At 38.5% G+C, this 21,865-nt stretch overlaps 1 protein-coding gene across 10 annotated transcripts in view; it reads right to left on the bottom strand.

Annotated features, from left to right (window-relative positions):
• Positions 1 to 21,865, bottom strand: part of ADAM22 (ADAM metallopeptidase domain 22) — a 235,085-nt gene that overhangs the window by 107,352 nt on the left and 105,868 nt on the right. For all 10 annotated transcript variants that reach the window (XM_027539325.1, XM_027539330.1, XM_027539332.1 and 7 more), the window contains exon 4: positions 5,080 to 5,146. In XM_027539325.1, the coding sequence (XP_027395126.1) occupies positions 5,080 to 5,146 (67 nt within the window). The remainder of the gene's footprint in view (positions 1 to 5,079; positions 5,147 to 21,865) is intronic.

Genomic DNA, 21,865 nt, shown 5'->3' on the forward strand with positions numbered 1-21,865 from the left:
TAGTTTTCCTTCGCACCAGAAGTTCTGCTTTCAGAGTTTAGGCTCAGTGCTGAGAGTCCTTAACCTAAATCATCCAGGAAGTGCAGCAGAAGAACATACATACAGATTCAAACATATGGGTAGTCGCATCTGCCAAACATTCCTATCATTGTAGCAGGAGTCCCTCAAGGACCAACTAAAGGTCTTTAATTGATAGTCTGCCCCTCAGCTGGCCTTAAAATGATTACTGGGTTTCTTTACTGGATAAATGCCACCCCCCCTCCCCCGCCCCCACCGTCTCCACAGAGTCAGGGAAAATGCCTGAAACTTCAATTTGAAATTAAGGATGATAAAACTAAGAGCTTAGGTGACAACTATAAATAGATCCATTAAAAAAATTCCTTTATAAAAGCATCTTCATAGGCCATATGACTTCATTACTATCTAGGTGACTAAGTATTCTTCCCATATCCAAGAAGTTCTAGAAAAGCTACTGTAGTGAGAATTCAAGATAGAAAGCCTGTTTCTGTAACCTAAGGAAAAGATGTAAATAAGAAAGACATTTTGGAAAAGAAGTACTGCTGCTGAGTTGCTCTCCTTAAAATAAAAAGAGAGAGAGATTTTAAATAGCCTTTGTATAGATTACTTGGCTACTTTGTATAGATTCCATGGCTATTGCTTGCATTTCATCTCAAAGACAGCCTCAAAAACAAAGACATTCTAAAAGCTATTTGAAAAAAAGATTCAGCAGTATGGGAGGCTCTGTACTAAGGCTCTGTATGGTTTTTCTTTTGTACTTAATCATTTACTCTTCTTGCTTCTATAGAAAGAACCAAGAATCTGGATGGTAATGCAGTTCTGAGAATCAATAAGGAAACTGGATATGCAGGATAAGTAAAAACAGATTAATCCCTTTGTTCATCTTTTCTGCTGCAATAAATATATGTAATGACACTTTGGCAGTTGACTAGCTATTTTTGTGCTCCCCACGACTAAAAAAAGAAACAGTTCAAGCTCTTATGTACTGTTCAATTATATGCAACGAGTTTGGGAAAAATCTACATCTCATAAAAGGATATGTTAAGTAAAGCTGTCATTTAAAAAAAAAAATAGAAGCAAAATGAAGTCACTAAGCTCTAATGTACATTTTAAATAAATTAAATCCTGTCACTAATAATTGAGAAGAGTTTTTCCTAATAAAGGAGTCTACAATGTTTTATAGCACCATATAATCACTTGTGGGTTTTTTTTTTTTTTTGGTTAAAAAAAAATTCTTAAAAGATACCTTAAGAAACATTATTTCTTTAACACACTGTGCACGTTTGAAGTACTCAAGTATTGAGAATTATGTTCCTCATGGAGAAATCTAGAAAACAATATGAGAAAACCTGAATACAATTCAAGATCAAAAGCAATTTTATATGGATGATTTTCAGGTTTATAGACACTAGAGAGATAGCATAAGCCAGGAAGGTATCCATTGTCCTGACAGTTATCACATGTAAATTTTTCTAAGTGATTTCTTATAGCTGTCCTCCATTAGTATTTTTTTGCCTGTCGTTGACACATTCATTTTGGAAGACAAAATGATTAAGACAGGATTTTTAAGGTATATCTCTCTTTTTTAAAAAAGAAAATAGAATTGAGCTGGAATTCTAACTTTTAAAATTGAATGCAAAGGGAATCTCCTTGTAGCATAGCCTCCTGCTAGGGGACAATACTGTGCTGAGCTAGAAATCTTTCATGAGCTGCCAAACCTCAGGGAGGGGAGATGGATGTGACCAGCAGGAGAAAAGCTATCTTGTAAGAAAACACTCGGGCTTTCTCCTTGCTTCTATATCAACTTCCCTGATACTCAGTTCCCAGAAATGACTGTGGCCATTTCAGTTTACCTAAACAATATTTTTTAAGGAAAATTCTACCACCATCCCATCAAAGTAAAAGGTTCCCTCTCTCTGCTCAGTCACTCAATCATGTCTGACTTTGCAACCCCAATGACTATAGCCTTCCAGGATCCTCTGTCCATGGGCTTTTTCCAGCAAGAATACTGGAACGGGTTAGTCATAATAACCTCTCCCACCCCTTAAGCAAACACGTTCTCCTCTGACACCTGCTCTTCAACACCCAGCACTCTCCAATCTCCAGACTTCAACCTTGACCCACTCTCCAATGCCTTCTTACCCATCTTCTTACTGCCACAATGGAACCAATTAGGACTTTGAGACAATGATCCCTGAGTGCACTCAATTCAATTAAGTGATGGGCAGTAACCAGTTAAGTGCCAGTCAAAAGTCAATACTGGAAAATGGGTGTCTCTACATATCCATCCTTAACGATTAGGATTCTGATTCAAGGACAGGTTAGGAGTGGTCACATTCAGTCTAGAAATAATTTGAACTAATAAAAAAGATACCCAGCAGTTATTACTTTGTGATCATTATCATCAGAGATCAAATAATTTAACCAAATACTATCAGAACCAATAACACTGGTGACTGGTCATGATCATTCACTGGTAATGATACAATAATAAATCATATCTCTTCCAAGATGTCTATTTTTACTTTTTGACTCCAGGGAAATCTACTTCCTTCCCCATCCATAAATACAGAAGATTTACCATTCCTTTCCTAGTGTTCTAAAACTCCTACTATAGCAATTTTCCTGAGATATGAAAAATAAAATAGGCCTTGTACTAGAGTATGTCTTTACCATTTTTGCCCAAGGCAACTGATGCTACCGAAAAGCTACCCAAATGCATAACCAAATTTGAGAGGGATACCTAAAGGCCCACTACACAGACCACCATTTCAGTTTAAAGATAAGATTATAAAGGTGCAATTGTTAGGAACCTCCAGAAAATGAGATATGTATATAATAAGTCTAAATAAGATACATTTCACTTTGTATGGCTGTCTTATTTTACATTTGCTGTTGTTCAGTCACTAAGTTGAGTCCATCTTTTCACGATCCCATGAATTGCAGCACGCCAGGCTCCCTTATCCTTCACTATCTCCTGGAGTTCACTCAAATTCATGTCCATTGAGTCAATGATGCTATCTAACCATCTTGTCCTCTGCCACTTCCTTTTCCTTTTGCCTTTAATCTTTTACATAAATGTAGACTATATGGTAGATAGCATGGTGTTAGGAGTCAGCTCCAGAGATAGATAACCTAGATTCAAACTGCAGCTCTACCCCTCCTGCCTGTGTTACTTTCAGCCAGTTATGTAACCTCTCTGTACCTCAGTTCCCTGTCAAGTGGGATAAGTTATTTTATAATCACAGGTTGTTTGGAGAATTGAACATATATAAATTCATATGACTGTCACATCATGAGCAATAAATGTTAGTAATTACTATATTAGGATTATAATACTGATGAACCAGAGCCTATGTAATGGGACACTTCGACTAAACAAAATCCTGGCACCTTTCAGCTTCAAGACAGAAAAAGCTAGCTAGCCATAAAACAGCAAACTGCATGGTTTAGACTTATTTACTGCTCCGCATCAACTTCAGTTTCTTTTGTCTTAAAAATCCAGAGCCATAGTTCAACACAATCAAAACAAAAAGATTTTGTTCCCAGGGTATTCTAATTAATTGAGGTTTCACACTTACATTCTTAAAGTTTATGTTAAATACACAGAAGTTCTCCTTAAACTAAGGGACAAACTTCAAATTTAATTTTTAAATGAATTGGAAATAAATGTAAGTGAAAGATGATATTCATATATTTTATTAAAAAAACACATAAAAAGTATTTATCATGTTTTTCAGCCTAAAACCTTTCTTTGTAAACTTTGATGGGAAAAAGGTTTAATAGAACTTTAAGATCAGGATTATGCACCTCTCTGATCAGAATAACACTTTCTTCAATGAGACATAGAATGCCTTGCAGATAATACAAATCATTATCTTAAGGAAAGGTCACTAAAGTGTATTTCATTTTACTGTAAATAAAAAGTTACAATCAAGACCAAAACCCAGACTGTGAGAGACTGTATAGGATAAATAACCTGACTTCTTCAACAAATAAACTGCAAGGAAGAATAAAAAGAAAGATAAAGATAACCAATGGAATAAAAGAGAGTTTTTAAAAACTGATTTTTTTAAAAAATTAAGCAAAACTAAACTCTAGGACACACTTGGATAATAAAACTATAAGCAAAAGTAAGGAAAGAATAACCACAAAAGTCAGATAGTGTTTACATGTTTTATAAGAGGAGGGAAGGCCCTGGGTTTGGAAAGCAGCACATGGAAGAACAGAACAAGCTCTATTTCTTAAACTCCTGTTCAGAAGAAAATAAACACTTAGCTAAAACTCTTTATATTAAACATTGGTCCTAAAGAAACTCCTGGGTGCTGTTTGGTCTCATATACCTCAGACAGCATCATCAGTTGACAGACACGTTCTTATGCCTATGAAAGTGAAAGTGCTAGTTGCTCAGTTGTGTCTGACTCTTTGCCACCCCTTGGACATGTAGTCCATCAGGCTCCTTTGTCCACGGAATTCTCCAAGCAAGAATACTGGAGTTGGTAGCCATTGCTTCTCCAGGGGATCTTCCTGGCCCAAGGATCAAACCTGGGTCTACCACTTACAAATCAGAAAAAAAAAAAATTTGTATGAAATCTTTTTCAGAGTTTACCCAACAAGAACCAGTATCCTGAGATTTCTGTCTCCAGGGATTTAAAACTCTCTGGGATATCCCTGTTGACATAATAAGTTCATAATTTTTCCAGATGAATTTTTCCAAATGAATACAAAGCCAGGCACCTACCCTAGACTCAAGATTCCACCTCTTCGTTCTCAGTGCTAACCTTAAAAACCAATTTCAGAAATTATTTTCTGTGATATAATCTAAAAGAGAACTACTTGCAGTAATATTAATCCCACAAAACATAACTCCAACAATTCCTGTAGTACAGACTTCTTTTACTGATAATTAAGTTTTCCCCTAAGCCAGTGACACGTTTTAATGATAAATTCTGAAATATAAAAAACCCCAAATTGTATATTGGAAGCATCATGGAAAATTAAAATTATCATCAGCGCTTAAAAGATTCTCAGAGTTTTCCTCAAGAGAAAAATTTTACTTACTTTTACTTCCACAGTCTTCCCTCCATGTTCAATGTGTCTCTCCACATATTCAGAGGACAGCAAATCACTGCAAAAAAAAAAAAATGATGATGAAAGAGGACCTTGAATATGTAAATCATTTGAAAATCACCACTGTTGACAACATTCCAGCATGAATGATTTATTTAATATAGATTTTAAGGCAAAAACAAAACTTTATAGGTCTCTCTCTCTCTCTTTCATACACACACACACACACACACACACACAGCCTAGTACTTGTAAAAGGATATGAAGCTGAACTGACTAATCCACCTGTCACCCCCTTGCTTAGCAGAGCTAATTCCACCAATATAGTTCAGCAAGTTTAGGAAACTACCATCATTTTTAAGACATCTTATTCTTCATTTTTTTACTTTAGCTTTTTTGTATACAAAGATTTTAATTTAAATTTTTATTATTCCTTACATCCTTCTTAGTTTCCTTTGCTGTTTCTCTTCTCCAACGTTTGAATAGTGAGGTACTCCCAGGAGACACTCTCTCCATATTCCTTGGTGCTCTTTTCCTGTCTCATGGCTTTAAGTATTAAGACACTGTCAATATCTAATTTTTTATTTCAAATTCAGACCTTTTTTTTTTTTTTTTCTCAAACTGGAGATTTAACTATCTACTGGATGTCTCTGCTTGAATATCTAATAAGCATATCAAGCTTAACATGCTAAGGTGGAATTCTTTCACCCTCACCCACTCCCCACCTCCTGTTCAGCCACAGCCTTCCCCAACAGCTAACTGCTTTGCCCCTAACTTTGAAATGATCTTTGCTTTAGCTTTATATCAAAGAGTTTTGATTTGCTACTATACCATACCATTTCTCATGTGTTATGTGTGATATTTTATCTAACAAAATGTTTCCCCCACACAAAAAATCAAACAGAGGCAAGGAAGTCTAGAAGAAATGAAAAAGAATATACTTCAGCTTTCTAAAATAATCTTTTTTGAAATCTCTCCTAAACAACCACCAGTTTCTTATATATTAACAATTTTTAAATATTTACATCATCTTAAATATACTTATCTCTAATTCTACATATGAGAAAAAATTTCCCCTTTAATAAGGTGCCTCAAGATACAACATTCATGAAATGTTTTAAAGTCTTTAAATTTTTAAAGCACATTCACATCCTAATCTTTATCCAAGACCATACCCCCAACAGGAGAGGTACCAGCCAGATGTTTTCAAAACACTGCCCCCAACCTTACTATCAGTCTCCAACAACTTCTCCATCAGTGACAGTGGCAGCATTTATTAGCAGAGCCAGCCAGGTTCCCTCTCTTGGGAATCTGAACTAGTAAATTCAGAAGAAAAAAAAAGAAAATTACCAGATGAAGGAAAGAGAAATAGAAAATCAAAAATAAGCAGTCTCTTGAGAGAAACCGAGCTGTGCCAGCGGGTGAATCCTGTCACCTCAAACCTAGTCTCTCTCTTGGTGACTCTCAGGCCAAAAGATACAACCAAGCCAAAGAGCTGGAGAATAAAGAATTTATTACTTGCAACAAGTAAGGAAAACACCTTGCCCCAAAGCAGTGTCTTCCCCAAGAGCAAAATTGTGAAGTTTCAAGTTAAGGGTATGTGCATATTCATGAAAAGACTTGAGAAAATTCAGCAAAGAATTGGGGGAACAGTTAATAGAGTCCACACTTCAGTTGACTGAAGTCATGAGGGTCAGCAAAAAATCAACATCATCTTTCCTTAGGTTCCACTTGATGTAATGATTGAGCACTAGCCCTACGTGAGTTTAAAGTCTGCAAAACAGCTCAAGAAAGTACTTAAGGCCAATCTTTACCACTGAAACAGAACTGGGAGTCTTTACAACTGATTTATTATCTTTGCTGTTGTTATTTCTCTTGCCTGAAAACAGTTTATTTTGTTTCCTTAAGATCAGTATTACTGAGATCTGCTCAAGGTCAAGCAGTTGGCCAGGCTTATACCACAAATGACTTCTATGTCAAAAAGCTATATCTAGTTCTTTTTCTCCAGGGACACCTCCTCCTCACCTTATTTGCTTACAAAATCAGAGTAAAAGCCCCATATCTCCACTGAGTAAGCCACTGAATCCAGAACAGCCCATCCCTAATGTTGGATCCTTTCTCCTTCACTGCCATGTGAGTAAACCCCCATTATGGGAGCCAGCATGAGCAAGATCAAAAGCAACTATGTAGAATGATACTTAGAGGGGGAGGAACTGTAGTAGCAGTAGGAGTAATAATAATAACAATAATAAATTTCTAAAAAAATAGCTTTTGAGTCTTCCAGGTTTTTAAATTTCAAGGGAATATTCTTCTTTGAATTATAAAATCAAGAAATTAAGAGAGTATGAGTCACCACAGGAATGTAATTACAGCGAAGAAAAGCCTCTGCTCAGAAATTATGCAGCTATTTCAATCAAGCCTCTATATGTAAAGTTTTGCTGGAAAGGGCACTATGTAATTTAAACCAAAAGCAGCCCACACAATTTGGTTCTGTTTGTTTGCAGTATTGTGGAAGTCGGGTAAGTATTGTTATTTAATTATTGGGCTGAAAAACCTTCTATTTAAAATACCATAATTTTTTCCTCTACTGAAACATAAAAATCCTTACTACCACCAATTTAGAACCTCAGTACAAATTTTTGAAGCCTCCTAAAGTAGAGATAATCAAAATTGTCTTTTTAAGTTCTATTATTCATTTTAATCATCGTTTATCGTTAAGTAGGAATCTACTTAATTTTAAGTACAGGAAAACAGAGACTCTCCTTAACATATGGAAAATTTTATTTCATCTGATCAGGAAGAATTTACTCCATTCTCAAAAGTGCTATGTGAATGATTCTTTGTGAATTTTGAAAGACAAGTGAAAATCATTTCCAGTCAAATTCTAAACCCACTTATTTTCTAAAGGAAGTAAGGAAATGTTTTAAAAATTCAAAATGAATTCTGGGGCCCCCTTTTTAAAATTTATTTGCATGCCATAATAAGCCTGGAAAAAGCAAAACAAATACAATGTCAACATTTTCAGTCATAATAATGATTATCCTTTGTCTAGCGGGCAACTGTCATGAATCAGAGGCAGCTGGTATAGTACAAAGCTTTTGGAATTTAAAAACAAAACCAAATATTTTTATTTCCTATCCAAACTGCCATTGACTAGCTTTGTGACCTTGGCCAAGTTATTTAATCTTTATGAACACAATTTTGTCCAAGTCTAAAATGAAGATAATAAAAATTTCCTTATAAAGTTGGTATGGTATTAAACCAGAACATATGTGAAAAGTCTCCCAAATCCTGATTTCAATTATCCCACTCCTTACGCATCATCTCCTACCCATCTTTCTCTTGAACTCTCACTTTAACTGTTTGTGTTACCGAACCCAGGTTTGACTTGAAAGCCAATACTTGAGAGGCAAGTGTTGGCTGGAAAAAAAAAAAAAAGGTTGCTTTAATCAGAAGTCCAGCACCCTGGGGAGAAGGCAGATTTGTGTCCAAAAACCTATTCCAAACATTCTGCATGACAAGGAAAGTTTTTAAAGAGAGAATCATTTGGGGAGGAGGTCAGAGTCTTCGTTATCATCCACTGTGTGCAAACTTTTTCAGATTGGTTGGTAGTGAGGTAACACAGGGACTTCCCAGGTGGCACTAGTGGTAAAGAACCCTCTTGCCAATGCAGGTAGACATAAGAGATGTGGGTTTGATCCCTGGGTTGGGACGATCCCCTGGAGGAGGGCACCAGCAACCTACTCCAGTTTCCTTGCCTGGAGAATCCCATGGACATAGGCGCCTGGGGGGCTATGGTGCATAGGGTCACAAACAATCAGACACAACTGAAGTGACTTAGCATGTACGCATACATGAGGTATTACAGTGGTGTTCCAGTATTCCAGGAATCTTGTAGTCAGTCTGAAGTTACCATCCTCCACCTGGATGAGGGCCTTAGTTCCTACAGAAGAATCCAAAAGTATTAGGAACCAGGACCGTGCCCTGATTGATTCAGCCATTTGGAACACAGGTCAAGGAGACTGAATGAAGCCCATTATCCATAAATAAGAAATGGGTAAATGGAATGGCCCTTGGAGGGGACCTGCAGTGTCCAGTTCCACTTCATTTGGAGATTTTTAAACCACTGACCCTACGTACTACTTTTTCACCATCATTCATCTCTCTCTTGTCCACCTAATCTACTTTACAGTCCATGATTTATCATGAAATCGCTCCCTTGTTCCTCTTCCTCTCTACACTATGCTCACTTGGCCAAACCTCAACCTTGGTAAAACTTAACTCTTCTACTAATCAAAGTCTGACCCTAAGAAGCAGAATGTCCTGAATGGTCATACATCTAGCCACATAATTTATGAACACAATGGTATGTGGTCCCCCTTTGCCCATAAATCCACTAGTGCATTTTCCTGGTCAATTTACTCTGAGAAGATCCTTCCAAATTTTTCTCTCCTAAAATCCCCAAGGTATTTCTTCATTATAACTCCCTGCTAATGACCTCACTTCTATATTCACTGAGAGAATGGAAATAGAAAAAGGCTGCTTCATCTTTCCAAGCTACCAACACCCCTGTTTTCTGAGCCAGTCTCTGAAATAGAATAAGACCCTATGGGGCCTTCCCAGGACAGAATTTCCTCCATGCCCTCTGCCTGACTTGTTTGTAGAAAAACTTTAGTCAAATAATAAATATAATGAGAGAAATGATAAAATGCAGAAGCAAAGGAAAATAGTCAAACAAGACCAAAAAGTAGTAGTTTAGTCATTAAAAAAAGTCAAAGACATTTAGTTCCTCCTCAAGGGCTACAGATAATATTCTGAGCCATATCCTGTGAGCTGTTTTGTAGATAATGAAATCCCACCAGGAGGAAGAAGTTAACTACATGATGACCAGACTACAGCCATCACATAAGTTGCCAAAATTCTGAGATCCAGACTCAAGAAAATCAACCCTGGAATTAAAGATCAGCTGCACCTAAAATAATCAAAATGATGCTGATCAGGCCACTACATGACTAATTCAAGATGACTGTCAGAGCTGACTGTGCTGTTCTGCATATTGCCCCCCTTCCCTCTGCCTACACACTTCTGAAACTCCCCTTTAAAAACATGCCCACTGATTAATGGTGGAGATTTGGACTTCGGACATGAGTCTGCCTTCTCCCCCAGTTGCCAGCCTCCAGAAAAAGGCAGATTTTCTTTTCTATCAACACACGCCTCTCCGGTATTGGCTGTTGAGCTGCTAGTGAAATAGAAATTGCTAGGCAGTCAGTGCAGGACTCTGAGACCTCTGTCTTATTTTCAATAAACATTTCACTCCATTAAACTAAAATTATACCCTTTGTAGAGAATTCCTGGAATGTGTCCTTGGTCTGATAAATTATCAGCATTCAGATCCAGGGAAGGGCAGTCATTAACTGTTCCATATGGGTGATCATTCATCTTTGGCCCATAATTCTGGTCCATTGTAAAATGGCCAGTGGGCATGAAAAAGGGTGGCGACTTAATCTGAGGATCAAAAAAGTGATAAAGATGTTAAACATCTTGACCTTTAAACTGATTGGTTAAAAATGACACATTTTAAGGACAGGAGCCAACCAAAACTGTACAGATTGATACTGGTAAGGATATAAACTGCTGTAAGTCCCACCTCGGGGGGACTCTTTACCCCCTTTCAGTGTCTATGCTGACAGCTTTGTACTTTCCTTCTCTTTAATAAATCCTATTGTCTTGTTTGGGAAGTTCATTCTTTGGCTCCATGAATAAGAACTCAATATGGTTAATGCATAACTCTCTCAGATAAATCCCAATATTCAAGTCTCCACTCAAAATGTATCCTACTAATAACTTCACAGTGAAGAAAACTGGGGGACATCAACCTTAACTGAGTGATAATAGCTAACATTGTCAATAACAGAAGAAACCAAAATCATGAGCCCCTGCAGTGATGCACTGAGAATGCCTCATTACAGTATTCCCACTAAATATGCATAAGAAAGAAACAAATGAATAAAGAAATCCAAATCAGCAACAGATTTTCAACCAAATAGCCTCAGAGAAAAGACCTAATCCAAAGTGCTTCCATGCAAGTATGACCTCAAGGTCAAGATCATATCAAGTGTATGATAGTAAGACCCTTTGATAAGACCTCAGATGGTCTTAGAGTTATTTTGCTTAACCTATATCATCTATATTTTTAAAGTTTTTAATATTTTTAAGAGCCTGCCTATTAGATTCTCAGCTATAGCAAAAAGTTTCTAAGAATCTCAAGGTATGACTCATAGATATTCTCACCTAAACAAAAAGACTTCTAAGAATCTTAAGGGCATTTTACTCCAAGTAGAGAAAGGCCTGTCTCAAGACTTGTGGATTTGGTTTGTCTTATGGGATAAATACCAATAAGATTCAAATGAAACCCTCCAAAAAACCACTGCCAGCTTGGATTAAAACACACAAGTTAATTCAAGTCTTTTACAGCCAGGAAGCAGACCTAGAAAGATACTTAGATTAAGGCCTGGGTCATTTCTCATGGAAAGAAAATGGTGACGTAAATGGTGGAGCCAAGAACCTTTAGCAACCACTACCAGGACAATGAACAGAGCTTTAATCAACATATAATCCCTTTCCCAAAACGGGGGAACTGGTGACATACACCTGGCTGACTATCAGAATTTCAATGGACCAGTGATAGCTGGGTATCTCCTATTTCTCTGGTTTTTAAATAGCAATATCTACTGAAATCATCCTATCCTTATTTCCCATTATATATTGAATGTATGTGGAATAGATAACTTGTCCTTTTAGTTCAAAGGCCTGTATCTGTGTCAACTCATCTACAAATGTTTAATCAGATTGAGATGGTAAGAATTTGAACCTTGAGTTTGAGCCTGATAGCATAATGGAATGAGATCGTTCTGGAGTCTTTGAAGGAATATGTGCATTTTACATAGGTGAGAAATGTAAATAATTTGTGGTCAGATGATAGACTGTGGTTGAACAAAGATGTCTACAAACTCTTTGTCACTCCTCTCATGGTAAAGTGGAGATCATTTCTCCTCTCCTTGCAGCTGAGCTGGTCCTAGAACAAACACAATGAGACAGAAGTGATATTGTATAACATCTGAGATCTGCAACTTTCACTTCCATGCATATGGAACTCTCCATCTTTGAATATTTGAATCCATTCACCATGCTGTGAGGAAGTTTAAGCAGCCATACAACAAGACCCTTGTAGAGTTTCTAGCTGACAGCCCCAGTTGAATTTCCAGCCAGGGCTGGCAATAATTCCTAACCATATGATTGAGACCAGTTTGGATCTCCCAGATGTAATATAATAGTGCCCCAGCTAATATCACATGAAGCAAAACTGCCCAAACTACAAAATTTTATAAAATAATACACTGCAAGACAATAGGCTAATTATGCCTTCTTATTCATATATTCAATGATTGTTACATTGTACAAAATTAGCATCATGTTTTCCTTTTAGAGCAGTCTCCAGGGAATTCCCTGGCAGTATAGTGGTTAGGCGGAGAAAGCAATGGCACCCCACTCCAGTACTTTTGCCTGGAAAATCCCATGGATGGAAGAGCCTGGTAGGGTGCAGTCCATGGGGTCGCTAAGAGTCAGACACAACTGAGCTACTTCACTTTCACTTTTGACTTTCATGCATTGGAGAAGGAAATGGCAACCCACTCCAATGTTCTTGCCTGGAGAATCTCAGGGACGGGGGAGCCTGGTGGGCTGCCATCTATGGGGTTGCACAGAGTCGGACACGACTGAAGCAACTTAGCAGCAGCAGCATAGTGGTTAGGACTCAATGCTTTCACTGCAGAGCCCACGTTCTATCCCTGGTCAGGGAAATAAGATCCCACAAGTTGTGTGGCATGGTCCTCCCCAAAAAAGAGAGAGAGACAGAAAATGTGCACAATGTAACTTGTTTTAGATGTTAACATAGAGACAACTTACAATTTTTGACTTTAAGATGGTGCAAAAGCTATATGCATGTGGTAGAAATCATATTTAGATTTTGGATTTTGACTGTTTCCTGGCCTAGCAGTATGCTTTATGATACTCTCTTGTGATGCTGGGCGGGCGGGTCAGAGAACAGCAGCTCCCAGTCAGCCACACAATTACAATAATAATCAATCTAGGCACTTACAGCCATTCTGTTTCCATGCCAACCTTTCCATTTTTCACTTTCAGTACAGTATTCAATAAATTACATGAGATATTAAATACTTTATTATAGAGCAGGTTTTGTATTAGATGATGTTGCCCAACTGTAGACAAATGTAAGTGTTCTGAGCATATTTAAGGTAGGCTAGGCTAAGCTACGAAGAAGGCAATGGCACCCCACTCCAGTACTCTTGCCTGGAAAACCCCATGGATGGAGGAACCTAGTAGGCTGCAGTCCATGGGGTCTCGAAGAGCTGGACACAACTGAGTGACTTCACTTTCACTTTTCACTTTCATGCTTTGGAGAAGGAAATGGCAACCCACTCCAGTGTTCTTGCCTGGAGAATCCCAGGGACGGGGGAGCCTGGTGGGCTGCCGTCTATGGGGTTGCACAGAGTCGGACACAACTGAAGCAACTTAGCAGCAGCAGCAGCAGGCTAAGCTATGATGTTCCGTAGGTTATGTGTATTAAATGCATTTTCAACTTATCAGGACATAACCCTATCATACGCTGAGGAAGTTCTGCAAGAGAATTATAAAAGTTTCAAATATGACTACAATCCACCCAGTGAAATAGTAAAAAGCCCCATAGGTCATGGGTCACAATGGAAAATCAACAGATTCCGTTAGGTACTTAGACCAAGAAAACCTTTTCAGAAGTATAGAACTGGGAAAATAGAAATTTTAAGGACTCAAATTTCATTATTATCTTTAATAGTAATAAAAAATGATAAGCTTAGAAAGTTTTTTAAAGAAAACATTCTTCCCATTCTCTCCATTCTATACATTGTTTCCCTAATTTCATCTTTTCTCTCCTTTATTTTCTCACTTTGTTTAGCCAAGCATTAATCTTCCAGATTCTCTGACAAGCTAACGTCTTTGCTGAGAAGCCTCACTACAGAAAATGGATAAATGTCCTGAACTTTCATATCACTGAGAATTAATCATCCAGTTTTTAGCACTGTTAATGTGCAAAAACTGTTATCTATATACTCAGTATGTAATAACTAGTACTTACAATTCCCATTTTGTTTAAACTAAGTTAAAGGGAAACTACAAATGTGAATCAAAAGTTTTTCCAAGATTTGCCTTTTGGATGAGAGTTTCATTTTATTATTTTACAATTTCTAAACATGAAAATTCCTTTCCTATTTATACATATACAAGAGATTTTCTGTGTACCCTTGTACCTAAAGTGGAGGCTATTTTAGCTATGTTCTGCTGAGGACGTCTTAATCTGATGAAAATTTTCAGGGAGCTTTCATTGTGAATATCAAGGACTAGGGACTTAAAGTAAATATGATCAGATGAAAGTTGCAATAGGTACTGTCATTAACATTAGCTCTTGTTTATAAAATCCTTATTCTTACTAAGGCAAAGGTTTCCAAGCCTTGCTTTAGAGAAGAATCATAGTTCTGTTTATTAATAACTGGTATCCCCACATCTACCAAATCAGAATCTCCTAGGTTTATTCTGATATATGAAAAATATACATAATGATATATGAAAATATATATACCAGGACATGAAAGTACAATCAAATTATATCTAAAAATATTCTAGTAAAATTTTATTAATATAATAGTATGTTGGCATATTCTGATCATTGTGACTCATTACCACATTGAAAGCCAAAGACACAAGGGAACCCATTACAGCAAAGCAATTAAAACCAACCCCTGAAAAATAGTATGGCAAACAATGAATGGGGTTGGGGGGGAACTCCATTACAACCAAATCAAGGACTGATTTTTTCAGAAAAAATCTGACACAGTTAGTTAAAAATATACTTAGATTTTCAGTAAGTACCCTAGAAGTGAGAGGTTTTGGTATTCTTTTTTTTTTTAATTGCAATTTTTAGGTGTGGTTCAAATAAATTATTTATTTATACTAATTAAAGATTTCAATTTCTATATCATTTAGTTGAAAATCATCAAGACAGAGTTAGCCTCAAATTCTCTCTTTCTATTGCCATCTACCTAATTAACATCTTTACCTTCATCTCCTTCCTCTCTACATCCATATTCTAGGAGTGAGACCATACCCCCTTAGCTGGACTCCATAGTCACAGGTCAAGAGCCCATGCTCAAAATAAGACTTCTCCACACTCTCACTTGCACAACCTTTTGAGTTAGAATCAAATGGGAGTCCCAAATTCTGTTAGTTCCTGGCAAGACAGCATCTACTTGCCAACAAAACTCACAGTGATATTCTTTAGAATCATCAAGATTAACCAAATCAGGCCTTTTGTCTTAGTTCATGTAGTGGCCTCAAGAAGCTCAGGCTCCCAAATCATCCTTCATCTCCAGCTCTCTAACCTCCATGTGGTTGTTCTGCCCCTTTTCCCGTCATGCCCCATCTCCAGATATGATGCCTTTCAGAACTTACTCATGGCCGTTAGGAAAATCCCCTATCTCTAATCTCTTCTTTGAATACTTCCTTCACTATCTTCCCCTGGAAGAGGAAATGACAACCTACTCCAGTATTCTTGCCTGGAGAATCCCATGCAAAAAGGAGCCCAGTGGGTTACAGTCCACAGAGTCACAAAGAGTTGGGACTTGACTGAGCAACTAACACTTTCACATTTTCACCATCTTACTCTGAGAACCAGCTTCCCAGTGGAAGAACTGCTTCTCCTGCAAACCCTTAAGTATAGACTGCAAGTCTGGAGAGGATGGGGGAAGCTACCCTTTTTACCTCTCATTGCTATGTCATGCCATTCTCCCTCATTCTGTTAGGGAAATATTGACTGAAACCACCCATCCTGGCCAGGAACCATAGTAAACATTTGCATGAGTTATTTTATGACAGGAGGTCCTGGTAAGGAACATGGAAATAACAAGCCAAAACCAATCGGAACAATTGGGGAAAGGTACTAACCTCCCAGAATCCTCCTCGCTGGAATCCATCTTGGCTGGGCAATATGTGTGCCACCAGGAAGGACCCTGAGTCAGAATGATTGCCCAGAGAGAACCCAGAAATGAACCCCTTTACCATAAAACCAGAAACTTGGAACCACATTGGCAAAGAAGTTCTAGGTTCCCTTACCCTCCTGTTCTCTGCCCAATAAAGTCTCTTGTTTTGTCAGCACTGTGTCTTCTCAGACATTCATTTTGGAGTGTTAGATAAGAGCCCACTCTTGGGCCCTGGCAGGGGACCCCTTCCTACAACAATTTCACTAAGAATCATCCCACTTTATATTTCACATCATCAGATTATACAATCTATCATTGATCCTCATAGTAACTTATTGACTCCTGGTCATTTCCCCTTATTTCCCTGAAGATTTTAACTTTTAGTTTACAATCACACTTTCCAGCACTACCCCTGTTGTAATTATTGGTGATTTTGATATCTACTTAAGTGATCCTTCTAATTCTGGCTTCTCAGCCTCTTGACTTCATGTCTCCCAATGATGTTCTCCACTCTATATTACCCTTACATCATTCACATAATACATTCTCAAATTCAAGCATCTCACTCTCTGACCAACTCCATCCCTTTGAGCTTTCTCTTTCAAAACTCCATTTCAATCCTTTGACCCCAGTAAGACGTAAAACTCATGAATTCACTACGATTTCACTGTCCTCACCTACCTCATGTCTCACTGCCTTCCTTTCTCATCTTAAATTCAACCTTCACTTCAGTTCAGTTCAGTCGCTCAGTCGTGTCCGACTCTTTGCGACCCCATGAATCACAGCACGCCAGGCCTCCCTGTCCATCACCAACTCCCGGAGTTCACTCAGACTCATGTCCATCGAGTCGGTGATGCCATCCAGCCATCTCATCCTCTGTCGTCCCCTTCTCCTCCTGGCCCCAATCCCTCCCAGAATCAGAGTCTTTTCCAATGAGTCAACTCTTCACATGAAGTGGCCAAAGTACTGGAGTTTCAGCTTTAGCATCATTCCTTCCAAAGAAATCCCAGGCTGATCTCCTTCAGAACGGACTGGTTGGATCTCCTTGCAGTCCAAGGGACTCTCAAGAGTCTTCTCCAACACCACAGTTCAAAAGCATCAATTCTTCAGCGCTCAGCTTTCTTCACAGTCCAACTTTCACATTCATACATGACCACTGGAAAAACCATAGCCTTGATTAGACGGACCTTTCTTGGCAAAGTAATGTCTCTGCTTTTTAATATGCTGTCTAGGTTGGTCATAACTTTCCTTCCAAGGAGTAAGAATCTTTTAATTTCATGGCTGCAGTCACCATCTGCAGTGATTTTGGAGCCCCCAAAAAATAAAGTCTGACACTGTTTCCACTGTTTCCCCATCTATTTGCCATGAAGTGATGGGACCAGATGCCATGATCTTCGTTTTCTGAATGTTGAGCTTTAAGCCAACTTTTTCACTCTCCTCTTTCACTTTCATCAAGAGGCTCTTTAGTTCCTCTTCACTTTCTGCCATAGGGTGGTGTCATCTGCATATCTGAGGTTACTGATATTTCTCTCAGCAATCTTGATTCCAGCTTGTGCTTCTTCCAGCCCGTGTTTCTCATGATGTACTCTGCATAAAAGTTAAATAAGTAGGGTGACAATATATAGCCTTGAAGTACTCCTTTTCCTATTTGGAACCAGTCTGTTGTTCCATGTCCAGTTCTAACTGTTGCTTCCTGACCTGCATATAGGTTTCTCAAGAGGCAGGTCAGGTGGTCTGGTATTCCCATCTCTTTCAGAATTTTCCACAGTTTATTGTGATCCACACAGTCAAAGGCTTTGGCATAGTCAATAAAGCAGAAATAGATGTTTTTCTGGAACTTTCTTCCTTTTTCCATGATCCAGCAGATATTGGCAATTTGATCTCTGGTTCCTCTGCCTTTTCTAAAACCAGCTTGAACATCTGGAAGTTCACGGTTCACGTATTGCTGTAGCCTGGCTTGGAGAATTTTGAGCATTACTTTACTAGCGTGTGAGATGAGGGCAATTGTGTGGTAGTTTGAGCATTCTTTGGCATTGCCTTTCTTTAGGATTGGATTGAAAACTGACCTTTTCCAGTCCTGTGGCCACTGCTGAGTTTTCCAAATTTGCTGGCATATTGAGTGCAGCACTTTCACAGAATCATCTTCCAGGATCTGAAATAGTTCAACTGGAATTCCATCACCTCCACTAGCTTTGTTCGTAGTGATGCTGCCTAAGGCCCACTTGACTTCACATTCCAGGACGTCTAGCTCTAGGTGAGTGATCACACCATCGTGATTATCTGGGTCGTGAAGATTTTTTTGTACAGTTCTTCTGTATATTCTTGCCACCTCTTCTTAAGATCTTCTGCTTCTGTTAGGTCCATACCATTTCTGTCCTTTATCGAGCCCATCTTTGCATGAAATGTTCCCTTGATATCTCTAATTTTCTTGAAGAGATCTCTAGTCTTTCCAATTCTGTTGTTTTCCTGTATTTCTTTCCACTGATTACTGAGGAAGGCTTTCTTATCTCTCCTTGCTATTCTTTGGAACTCTGCATTCAGATGCTTATATCTTTCCTTTTCTCCTTTGCTTCTTGCTCTCTTCTTTTCACAGCTATTTGCAAGGCCTCCTCAGACAGCCATTTTGCTTTTTTGCATTTCTTTTCCATGGGGATGGTCTTGATCCCTGTCTCCTGTAGAATGTCACGAACCTCCGTCCATAATTCATCAGGCAGTCTATCTATCAGATCTTGTGCAGAAGGGTCGAGAGGAGCTACTCCACGTTCAAGGTCAGGAGGGGCAGCTGTGAGGAGATACCCCTCATCCAAGGTAAGGAGCAGTGGCTGCGCTTTGCTGGAGCAGCTGTGAAGAGATACCCCACATCCAAGGTAAGAGAAACCCAAGTAAGACGGTAGGTGTTGTGAGAGGCATCAGGGGGCAGACACACAAACCATAATCACAGAAAACTAGTCAATCTAATCACACGGACCACAGCCTTGTCTAACTCAATGAATTCAATCCTAGTATTTACTATTTTGCAAATCTCCCTACCCATCTCCTAACACATGTTTCTCCCTTCCCTAAGCCAATTCTAGTTTAAACGAACTTTTTACTGGCTTCATATGCACTTGGTACAACTTAATGGAGCTGAAGAACAGCATATCATCAGGCTGACTGTACTCACTTTACGCTGACAACCACCAACCTCAAGGAGTCCCTTAAAGCTGCCTGGAAATTGTATTCCCTTTGTCCAGGACATTTACCCTCCTAACTGTCTCTCAACACCATTTCATGCCTTCTCCTTCTTTATTCAAACCCCCAACATCTACTCCCCATGGCTTGAGAAGATGATTATGTTACCTACAACACTGAGAAAAAAAAAGCAATCAAAAGGTAAGTTCCATAGTCTTTTATCATTGCTTCTTTGTACCTACCAGCATCCTCCATACTCATATGCTCAGCCTCTCCTCCTGTTCTAGGAGTTAGCTGCCCATGTAATTATCCCAAGCCAGTCCCTCCACTTGTACACCACAATCCTTGCCTACCTAAGGATATGGCCACCAGACAGTCCTTGCTCTCTTGTATCATCAATCCCCTCTTTTTACTAGCTCTTTCCTATTACTGTATAAACTCTTCTCTCTCCCATTTCCAGAAACAAAACAATTCTCTTAACACAATTTTCCTGCCCCAAAACTGCTATGTGTCCTTTTGTCCATTAGCAAGACAACTCTAAAGAGAATTATCCATAGTCATTATTTATCTTTTTCTCCTCCATTTTCTCTTGAACCCATCTAATCAAATTTTCACCACACTTCACCAAAACCACTCTTATTGACATCACTAGTTACCTTCCATGTTGTTATATCTAACATCAATTCTCAATCTTCCCATGACTCCACCTACAAGCAACATTTGAGTCAGTCGACTACCCCCTTCTCTTGGAAACACTTCCTTCGATTTTCTACCAGACACCACACTCTCCTGGTTTTTCTCCTACTTCTCCTCTTGCTGTTTTTCCACACCCTTTGCTAGGTTCTTCCCATTCCTCCAGTCTCTAAACATTGTAGGGTCTGGAGGTTCAGCTCTTGATGCTTCTCTCACTCCTTTGGTGATTTCATCTAATGTCTCTCCCTGAATAACAACTACATTCTGGTGACTCTCAGATTTATATCTCTAGTTTAGAATTCTCAGAATAATGTCCAACTCCATACTCACCATCTCCTCGCTGTTTATCAAATAAGCACATCACACCTAATATGTCTAAACATGAGCTTCTGATCTTGTCTTACACACAAGATATATGTAAAGGTTCATCTGGCAGAAATATGTAGGGCATTTGAAATGTTTATTCTTCTATTATGATAATACAATTTTTATAATGGAAAATCATTAAATTAAATCCAAGCCAAGGAAATATAGAAAATATGGATATGAAATAGACACCAAAGAAAGAAAATTATATCTCACCATGTCTCAAAACTCTAGCAATGAGTCCTTAAAAGGTGCCCTTTCTGCTCTCATACATTTCATTCTAATCCATTAGCCGTTATTTCAGTACCTGTCTTTCAATTCCAAGAACCATTTCCAGCTAATGAGCAAATGATAATCACACCAAGTCAAGCTATTTTATTTTTGTTCCAGAAAATTGCCTTTGTTTCTTCACAATACCAGAATGCTACAATTAATAATGAATGTTTTTTAAAAACTTTAACAGAACTAAGTAACCAGCTGAATACTATCACTTTCAAAACTGTCTTCTTGAGATCCTCTTTATTCATGCCAGTAACTTTGCAACGGCTGAAAACTTTGTTGATATTTCCCTTTTGGAATTGCTTTCAGAGATGATTTACATGACACATAAGACACCAGTCTCATTTTTCTCCAAACCGTATCCTCTAAATAATAAATAAGCCAATTACCCATCCTAGTGAAAAGACAACTGTGACTTAATACGTCCAAGACACAGATATACCTGTACTAAATGAAGTTATGCCACCATAACATAAAAATTCCAAAAATCTGCTATAGACTTTGATAGCAATCCTCCTCAAAAGATCTCACATTGCTTTGATTTGAACTGTATTTGTAATAAATGTCCTGCAGTGACAACTTTGAATACGACAACTCACCTGGCTATACAAGTTTTGGAAAACTTGTTTAAAAAAAGCTTCATTATGTCACAGTCATGCCTCAGTAGGCCTAAATGAGCAATAAATGAAAAGAAAACTAATCAGGATCTTGACTCTTATGATCTGACCCAGAATTACTTTCTATATTCTGCTGCTGCTGCTGCTAAGTCACTTCAGTCGTGTCCGACTCTGTGTGACCCCATAGAGGCAGCCCACCAGGCTCCCCCGTCCCTGGGATTCTCCAGGCAAGAACACTGGAGTGGGTTGCCATTCAAAACACCAAACTGCAAACAAAAGTTAAGGATGCTTTGGCCTCCTATTCTCTTCAGTTCAGTTCAGTTCAGTCACTCAGTCACGTCCGACTCTTTGTAACCCCATGGACCACAGGAAGCTAGGCCTCCCTGTCCATTACCAACTCCTGGAGTTGACCCAAACTCATGTCCATTGAGTCGGTGATGCCATCCAACCATCTCATCCTCTGTCATCCCCTTCTCCTCTTGCCTTCAATCTTTCCCAGCATCAGGGTCTTTTCAAATGGCTCAGCTCTCACATCAGGTGGCTAAAGTATCAGAGTTCCAG

This window comes from Bos indicus x Bos taurus, chromosome 4, assembly GCF_003369695.1.
Source record: "Bos indicus x Bos taurus breed Angus x Brahman F1 hybrid chromosome 4, Bos_hybrid_MaternalHap_v2.0, whole genome shotgun sequence".
Taxonomy (NCBI): Eukaryota; Metazoa; Chordata; class Mammalia; order Artiodactyla; family Bovidae; genus Bos; species Bos indicus x Bos taurus.